This window comes from Acanthisitta chloris, unplaced genomic scaffold, assembly GCF_000695815.1.
Source record: "Acanthisitta chloris isolate BGI_N310 unplaced genomic scaffold, ASM69581v1 scaffold43420, whole genome shotgun sequence".
Taxonomy (NCBI): domain Eukaryota; kingdom Metazoa; phylum Chordata; class Aves; order Passeriformes; family Acanthisittidae; genus Acanthisitta; species Acanthisitta chloris.
In genome coordinates, this window is record NW_008651875.1 from 795 (window position 1) to 10,831 (window position 10,037).

The following is a 10,037-nucleotide window of genomic DNA, read 5'->3' on the forward strand; positions in this document are numbered from 1 at the left end:
CAATTTAAAAAATCAGAGGTCTTCCTCTTGATTGCCATCGGTTCTTCTAGAGCGCCACAGTGACTTAAAATTCACACAGTTCAAGAGCCTGCTCTAGACTACAGCCTGCAGTACATTTTGTTCAGTTTATCTTAAGGAAAGCAATTTTTTAAAAAAAGGCAAGCAGAAACTGATGCTTTCTCCATGGATATTTTCCCTGAATTTACCAAACAGTGCAGAACTTCCTCATTAAAAAATTGCAGTGACACCACCATACTTGATAGATATCAAGATACCTACAACCTCATTAATATCAGTAATTTCAATTTTTAAAAACTAATTTCTTAACTTGGCCTCCACAATATTTGAGGAAAAATTATCCAGTTTTACTCTGCATTGCATGAAACAGTATTCCTCATATTTAAACTGAGCATCAGGTTAAAACAGTGGCAATACACCATTTACAGCATAAAGTAAATAGAAATGATAAAATAACAAAAAGACAATTATAATTTAAAAAAATACATTGTAAAGGTGAGATACGTACTATATTATGTTCAAAAAACAGTTAAATAACTATTTCTCCACTCAAAATTATTTATAATAAATGAATTGTCAAGATTTTAAATTGATACATCAAGTAAACCTCCTTGCAAATAAGCCTCAGAATTGGAAGAACAAAACTAAAATTAAGTAACTAAAAAAACATAAGTAACTTCAACAGCTCAATCACTTCTGTGCTACCACTATGAACAAGTATTTCCACAGCAGCACATACACAAAATAAAAAAGATAAGAGACTTGGATAAAGCTGCAAAGTAGTACACTATTGTAACATTTTGTTGGCAGACCTTTTCTGGTTTTCTTTTTAACCTTCTTTGCTTTAGATTTTTGTTTAGCCATTCTTTCCTCCAGTTTCTGTGCTTCTGATGTAAACAGTGTTTCAACTGACTGATTTTCATTGTCATCTTCTGCAGGATGATGCTGCAGCTCAGAGAGGGACATTGCACTGCAATGTAATGCATTATTGTCAGCAGTCACAGTCTAGTGCTTACATGGATACCATTACCATTATTAATTCTCTTGAAATTCTGCAACTCATAATCTGTGCATCTTGAAAATGCAACATCTCTCCCCCATGTTAATGTAATGCCTTTTTCACTGCTCTCCCCCCTTCATTTCCCACTAGTTTCCAGATAACTGCAGAGCCATTCACAAAAGTAGAGCTAAGCTAATACTCTTCTGCTGGATCAGGGCCATCACTCATCACTTTAAAAAAAAACATGCACAAAATTATCTTCTGTTACTTAAGAGTGAGTTCCACAGAAAACAAACATCAAATAGCAATGCAGGACATTAAAAAAAAAAAAAGTTGAACCTGTGAACTAAATATTAATCTTGACAGCATTTTAAAAAATTATTTGGTAATATTTTTTTCATAATAGAATCATCCAATTAATCTCTTGGAAAATATGAACCTTCTGCCTAACTTAAAACAAAATGAAACATTTTGCTTAAGATTCACAGACACACAGTGCACAGTTTATTATGGTACCTTGTTTCAGCTTCACTTAAAACTGCTATTTCTTTCTTCTTTTTCTTCTTTTTGCCCACTTCATTGTTCAATGCGACTTGCTGGCTTTGAACAGTAGAGGCAGCTTCAGACATCTGTTCTTTAAGTTTCTTTCTAATTTTGTTTTTAATTGCATTTGCCTCATCCTCAGCCACATGCAGCTGATAGGCTTGAATGAGCTGTTCTTCCTCTTCTAATTCAGTTACATTTCTCACTTCAGTCAAGGAATTTTTAATCTTTCTATCACTTTCTTGATGAGGTACATCTGTTTGTGATTTACTTTTTGTTTTCTTCTTTGGAAAATCATTAGTCTTTTTTTCAAAACTCCCCAATTTAGCTTCATATAATTCTTCCTCCTCATTAAATTGCTCTTGTAACAGTGGTTTCTTTTTCTTTCTGTTTGACTTTGGTTGCTTGTTCTTCTCTCCACTAACAATATCATTGTTTATTTTTTCTGCAATTGAGGCTTTCTCTCTCAATTTATTTTTTGTAAATCGGGGACTCTCTTCTTCAGGATTATATGTGTTGTTTATAATTGCTTCGTCATTCACACTTTCCTTAGATAGATCAATATTATTTCTAAAGGTATCAAGCTATAAATGAAAAGAACAAAAAACATATTTGTACTAAAAATCATGTTCTAAGGATAAACATAGCACCTCATGCCTTTCCTTTAGCAGCATTACACAAAGCAAAACGGAATCAAAGATCTAGTTATTTTCTTGTTTAAATTTAACAAGTGACAGATTGAAAAGAAAAAGAAAATTCACGCTGAAAAAAACCATTTTGTGCCAGGGTACTTCATCCTCAATGTTTCATTAAGTTTTTTAATTACATTTATGCCTATCCAGTAAAAAAAGAAACCAACAAGTCTACTCCATAAACAGATGCCAATGCTTTACACTATGGAATACTTGAGGAGTACATGAAGCACAAAATCAAATTTCGGCCATCAAAAATGCAAATTAGAGACAGACTTCAGGCTCAGTTGTTTGTAGTCTCTTTTACTCAAAGTTGCTTGTCAAAAATTAACAATAAAATTACATTAAAGGTTAAAACTGAAAAACATTCCATTAAAATGTCTAAACACCCCAAACAAAGCAACAGAAAGTCAAATCAAACCCCCCCACAATACTCTTAGCAGAAGGACAGAGAGTTAATCTAGACAGCAGTCTAGTAAAAATAGCGAAGATAAATTTCAGCTAATGTGTTTGCCTGTGCACTCCTGCTAATTTTTGGTGGTTTTATAGAAAACACATTGTAAACCTTCCTTCCTCCTTCAAGTTTCTATTCCTGGTTACTAAAGGTTATGATGCGTCCTCTCTGCTTCCCTGGGTATGTTCAAGGTCAGGTCATGTTGGATGGAGCTATGAGCAACCTGATCTAGTTGAAGATGTTCCTGATCAGGGCATGTGGACTAGATTACCTTCAGAGGTCCCTTTCAATCCAAACTATGATTCTATGATAATACCAAAGAACACAGCAAGTAACTAAGGTCTAATTCTATAAGGAGGTCGACACACAGATCTCTGTTCCTTGATGGAACTTCTATGAAGTCACTGAGGTTCATTTAGTCTGTTGTCTTACAGAAAACTCTCTAGAGTCTCTACATGAAGGATCAGAAAGAACTTTAAAACACAAAGGAGAGCAAATTAAAAATAAAATGTTCAGAGAAAATATATGTATCTGCATACAATCTTTAATTTGCCAAAACTCTCTTCCTCAATAAACACAGACATCGTCCCCTTCTAGCTGGGATCCTTCTCCCAGTTATAGAATCATGTTTGCCTCAGATATTTGCAAAAAGGGGCAACATGTGTGATAAGTGCTGTGCACTGCTGTGTTCATCACTAAAACATATCACCAAGTACCACATCCACACCCCTTTTGAACACTTCCAGGGATGGTGACTTCACCACTTCCCTGGGCAGCCTGTTCCAACACCTGACCACTCTTTCAGTGAAGAAGTTTTTCCTAATATCTAATCTAAACCTCTGTTGGTGCCACTTCAGGCCATTTCCTCTAGTCATATTGCTTGTTACCTAGGAGCAGAGACTGACCCCCACGCTGCTACAACCTCCTTTCAACTAGTTGTAGAGACCAGTAAGGTCCCCCCTGAGCCTCCTTTTCTCCAGGCTAAACAAACCTAGCACCCTCAGCTGCTCCCCATAAAACATGTGCTCTAGACCCTTCACCAGTGTCACTGCCCTTCTCTGGATACACTCCAGCATCCCGATGTCTTTTTTTACAGAGAGAAGGAACAAAATATACATACAGAAATATATGTCACAAATAGTAGGCATGCTTAATTACTGCAGATTTACTCATAGAAAAAAAACCCACAGAATATCCTTATAATGGAAAAAACCTGCAATCTCAAACTACAGCAAGTTTCATGAACATTCATGAATACTGCAGGCAGCACAAAGCTGCTCCAGCATAGCAAACACAAATTTCTCAGATACATAGTCTGTATGATTTTAATTTAGGCCACTTTTTTCCTCATGCTGTAAATACATAATGTAATTAAACGGAGGGAAAAGGTGCAAAGGAGCCACAAAACAATAAAGTAAAAGCCAAGATGTTTATAAAAACCATCAGATTACGACTCGGGCAGAGGCAGGTATAGATTCTCTGTCTAAAACACAGGACTGAGAGGTATCAACTAAGAGCAATTGTCAATACAGAAACACACCTGAACTGACCTAGAGAAAGCAGTTAGGCTGGAAAAGCAGCTCAGAGGACAGGCCTGTCTTTGGAGTAACTCCAGAGGGTTGCTGACCTGAATCTGACCTTCCTAGCGTAAAGCATGGGACAAACCAGGTGGCTTTCTTTTCAAAACAGCTCCATGACCACATTACAACACCAGGGCAGAGGTAACACTCTTCCCTGAAAACAGACTCACTTGCACTACCAGCCTGATAGGAGTGAGAGATGGGTGCCATCCAAGACGCACACAGGTGGGCTAACACTCGAGGCTCATACCACAATGAGCCAACCCCAGGTCATGTCACCTGCCATTCATGTTCCAGAGCTGACAGCAGGGACAACGCCTCATAATCTTACACCTTTTCAGAAAGGTTTCTCAAATACGCATGAGTGGAAGTTGGCAACACATCAAGTGATTTTGTCATGGGTATCTGGAAACTCGGGTAACCAGATTTACAGAGGCACCTGAACTTCTTCCAATAATACAGGCACACCTTGAAAAATTAGGGATGGACATTGCCAGCCCACTGCACGTACCCATATAGCTGCTAAGTGCTAATATGTACTGGTTGTAAAAGAGCATCTACTGAATTGGTAATGAATGGACTTGTGATGCTGATTTGTTGGCTGGGATGTTTCAGAAAATGTTAATACACCAGGGAACCAATTTTATTGCCATTGCTTATAGAAGACTATAACATTTACGCACTCAAAGCTAGAAGAACTTTAATTTGCAGTTAAGGTGGGTTTGGAAAAGTTTCACCAAATTCTAACAAAAACCATTGAGAATATGTGTAGGTCAATGATCTAGTCAACTGTTAGCAGTTCTCCTATTTTACATACAAGAAACGAAGGCCTAAAACCCAGTGGAAATCACAACAATTATTCAGTGTCCATCAGCCTACAGGAAAATAAAAAAGAAGCCTATGAAACAGCACCTGGGAAAATTCTACAACCTCAAAGCTCCACAGGTTGTGTATTACATCTGAGACAGAAGCTAAAGTACTGAATTAGTCAGAAGCAACCTATAAAAAAATCTACCTTACTCAAAAGAATACAAGAATTTTCAAGCCTATTATTTGTACCCTCATGAAACTCCAGACTCCAACCTATCGTTTAGGGCTTTACAAAGAAAGAGAAGGAACAGATTTAGTGAGGTAGGAAGTAAAATAAAAAGTTTCAAATCGATAAATCTGTTGCCATCCTGCCTTGAATACAAAACCTTAGTTATCAATGCATGCCCATACCAGTATTGTAATCTGACCAGACTGCAGTCTAGGGAATAATTTTTTATCTCCATAAAGGGATCTTGTTTTTCATCTGGTAGAAAATTTCACTGACATTTTTAGAATTAAACATCCTCTTTTGGAGCACAAAATTTAGATTGCACCAAATAAATCCAATCATTTTCATGCTGACTTTAGACAGATTAATGTACCTGGGCAAAATAGTCTGGACGTCGCCTGGTCCGAGGCTTGCCTCATTCTAACAAGTTGCAATAGGAGGAACAACTGGTAAAAACTAAGTATGGTGACTCTTTGCTCTAGAAGGGATACTAGCAAATGCATTTTCTGCCTGTGTCTCAATTGCCTGTTTCTTCAGCCATGCCTTTAAGTTTCACACCCACTGCCCCTCTGGCTATTGAACAGCAAAGCAGACCTTTCACTGGCCACAGTTGATATCTATTTCCATCTCCATTACAAGGCCCTCATTCCTATCAGCTGTGATTTCAAAGTCATACTGCCCATCAGCCTTTCCTCTTCCAGCCAAGCTGCTTCCCTTCTCTCCATGCAGGGTCTCCAGGCAATGGAGAGCATTCAAGCAATCTCCTTATTCTCACTTCTGTCATTTAAAACCACAGCAACCTCCTGCAGCTCCAGAACTTAGATTTCAAAGAAACAGTGGATTATGAGAGATGAGGTTTTATGAGGCTAAAGACAAAGGAAAGAAGCAGACTGGAACATTTCCAGTGGAAAAATGCTCTCAACCACGACCTGTTTCTGATCAAACCTGGGTGGCCATTTATGGCAAGTGCATGACACAAAGCCAATCATCACTGACAAATTTCACATTATTATTTTAAGATAAGTGAAACTCTATACAGTTAAATTATATAAAGTGCAGAAAAATAGAACCAAACCAGCCAACCTCCTCCATCTACCTCCTCTTCCCCTCCCACACACATTTACTTCTTACAGAGAAATGATTGCTTATTTGCTGAGGCTTTTACAGAAATGCCAACTTGAATGCAATCAGCACGGAAAATACCAACCCGAGTTCTTGCAACTTTGCCACAGTTTAAGGAAATATTCAAAATGGACAGTAATAGGTTTCAATACATGCTCTCCTCAAGCTCTTAAAGTGCTTTGAGTGGCAAAAAACTGTAGCTTCAAAGCTATAAAGTTAAGCTTCCACACTGATCCTAAGAGTGCTTCTTAATTTGCTTGTATACCACTGACTTTTGATTCAAGTCATTGTGATTTTAAATGCAGCCAAAATACTAGTGTTTTCATCAGAGACTTCTGGAATGTAAACCAATTTTAAAACCAAAGTAAACTTAAAATATTTATGAGTAACATGCAATTGCATATGAACATGCAATTATATGCTAAAAAATACTTGTAAATTACAGATTTAAAAATTCACATTTCATAAGAAAGTAAACCTGAGGAAGAATTTAGTCTTGTATTTATACATATGCCAGAAAAAAAAGGAAAAAAACCCATCCTCTAACTCCCTATGCTATATTTAGACCTCGATTCTCTGTAAAGACTATTGACTAAATACCATAAACTTTGAGGAATGCAAAATGAAAAAAATAAATCCACACACTTCAAACTGTCAATCTAAAGACAATTATCTTACAGCATAGCAATACTAAGTTTAATATAACTATTCTGAATATACTTAATATATAGAATAAATACACGTAACATTCTGATATTATCTACAATAGCATTCCTTTGTCAATAATCAAGTATATAGGACTCATATTAAACATTTATTCTCCTGTTCAGGAAAAAGCCTAAAATGTGAACCATAACTCAAGAGGAACTTCTGAGGCTCTTTTAATGACAGATATGCCACAAATAAAAATGTCATCTAATCATAAAGTCAGGGTGACAGAATCATTCCTAATCTGCAAGGCACAAGCTAAGGTCAAAATCTTTTAAGAAACAACTTCATACATCTGTACTTCCCAAGCAGACATGTGAACACAGGACCTCTCAGACACAAAGCTCAACACATGCAGAAATATGCTGTTTAATGAGATCAAATTGAAGGGAAAAAACAGTAGAAAATGGAATAAAGTTAATTATTAACTGTAATATTATTATAATTTCTCATCAGTTCCCAATTCACAGTTGCATTAGGCAGACATACCTTTATTACAAAGATGCAGTACTCTCAAAACTAAATATTCTTACAGCCATGATTCTACAAGTTCTCAAACATCTCAGTAACTCCCAGTAAAGTCAGTAATGAATTTGAAAGTCTTAAAAATTTTATGAAAAATGGGAATGGAAAAAAAAAAAAGTAGTGGTGGACATTAAATGAGTACATGCCCACATGTGCCACTTTCCTTTGACTAGTATTATAGTCTATACAATTCTGACATACATCCAAATTACAAGGATGCATTGCTGGTACACAAACAACAAATAAAAGCCACAGCAAAAACGAGTGATATGTGCAGAAACATACCTTATTCTTTTTTAATGCTTACATCTCTTTTCTACAATACATTTTCCTGATCTTTTGTCCACTAAGGGAGGCAACCAAACAAAGCTTGCATGTGCATGTGTTGTAACTCACCATGATACTCTCCTGAGAATCAAACTTCTTTTTCTTTGATTTCTTTGTGTCTGTTAGGGCAGCATGATGTCTGAAGATTTCCTCAAAGCGGACTTTGGTTTTTGCCTTTGCTTCACTTTCAACTGCAAAAAGAAATCTAGAGTATGATTCACTATCTCAATGATCATTGCTGCTAAAGAAGTGCACAATCATGCTTGAAAACTGCAAAGGACAAGAAGTGTTTACCAGGGAAAGTTTACCAATAAATTCACTTAGTATTTGGTTAAGAATTTCCACTGACAACATAAACCATACAAACATACAAACCATAGAAACATACAAACATACCTATTTAGCAAACTTGCACAAACACTAGTCTATTATTTGTTGCTGAAGTCGGCACCATCTACTCTATTTCCTGAAGAAAGCACATTTTAAAGGGCACAACATCAGGATCAGCACAAAACTTGGGCTAGCCAAAGCAGAGGACAGATTATTGCCCTCCCTATTTCTGAACAGAGGTGACACTGTCTTCCAGTAGTAGCAGCAGCTCTAGCTTCTTACTGAGTCTGGAATCCAGAGAAGCACCACCCTGAGACAGATCTCTAAGAGGCAGGAGCAGGCACTCGGCCTTTCCATAAATCATGACACTGCCATCAGCAGCATTTCAGCCCTTGGAGGAGTAGGTGTTCTAGCTCCCCTCAGGTAACGCTTAATTTGTAGCTAAAGAATTAAAATCTGCAATCTGGCACACCACTGAAAACAGCTGTTGAATCCTGAGCTACAGCATATTTGCCACTGTTACTAAAATTTTTACAAAAGCCCCAAAATTTAAAATAAAACAATAGCAACACTTGGAAAATCAGCTATAAACGTGCACTCAAAATGGAGACAATGCAGCATTAAAGATGTATAGACAGAAGGAACTTCTATCATTTGCACTTAGTTCTAACTATAAAATGCATACTGGAAATGAAACACAAGGTATTCCTACCTGCTGGCATTTTCAGTCCTCAGTCAGAAGGGGCTCAACACACCAGCTGCTCCTTCCTCAGAATTCACCATTCTGTTTAAAGTAATTAATAACTTTTGTTAACACCTCTGGTCCACAGACTTGAAGCTAACAATTAAAAATTAATTACTTAATTAAGTCATCCTTAATTAAGGATGAATACAGGTGTTTTAGTCTAGAAACAAGTATTTCCCTATTCGTCTAAATTATTAGAAGTTTTCTGCCATCAAATCTCAGCTCAGGATTTTCAGCATCTATCTGACACTTGTTATTTGTGAGTAAATAACAACCAACACTACAGCAGTTTCAACAGCTATATATTTCTGGGCAATAGCCAAACACTTCAGCACTGTAGTCCTCCAATCTTGTAAAACACCCTAGAGTTTATTTTAAATAACAATAACCCATGAGGCTGTTTACATTGAAGCCTTTCAAACCAGGCTCCTATCCTGACAGCATCACTGAGGAAGTCACACTGTAGCCAGCTGATACCTTTCAATGAAAGACTAATATCTATCAGCAAATCTAACTTTATTACAAATCTCTAAATATTTATGTTTATATAAAGCATTTGTATTTTACATAAAGCAGACAAGCAATTACATGAAACTCATTACTCTAAAGAAAAAAAAGTTAGGCCCTCCTGGTTGTGGAGTAAAGCCTACAAATGCAATCTAAACAAAGCTCGAAGGCAAATATTACACAGCTTAATCTTTTCATCTAGAAAATTCAGAATGTTTTACAAAAACCTTTAATACAAAAAGTTGTTTTGTAAACAGTTGAACTAATGAAACTTAGGTTCCTATGAAGGTGTTATGTTCCTCTTAGCCTTCCATGCAATGAACTATCACACCCATCTCCCCAATACCCATCAGGCAATAGCTCCAAGTTCTCCCTTGGCAACACCTCCTGTCAGACATCAGTAACTCACATTCACTGAACACACAGACTACATTGATCCTAACAAAT

The 10,037-nt window shown here is 36.7% G+C and overlaps 1 protein-coding gene across 1 annotated transcript; it reads right to left on the reverse strand.

Annotated features, from left to right (window-relative positions):
• Window positions 1-830: 830 nt before the first annotated feature.
• Window positions 831-9,176, reverse strand: LOC103802390 (jouberin-like; the record flags this gene model as incomplete). Its single annotated transcript, XM_009074861.1, has 4 exons — window positions 9,051-9,176; window positions 8,078-8,199; window positions 1,535-2,145; window positions 831-988 (listed from the first exon to the last, which is right to left on the reverse strand). Coding segments are annotated over exons 1-4 (901 nt in total), but the record flags the coding sequence as incomplete, so codon positions are not given.
• Between the last annotated feature and the right edge of the window lie 861 nt (window positions 9,177-10,037).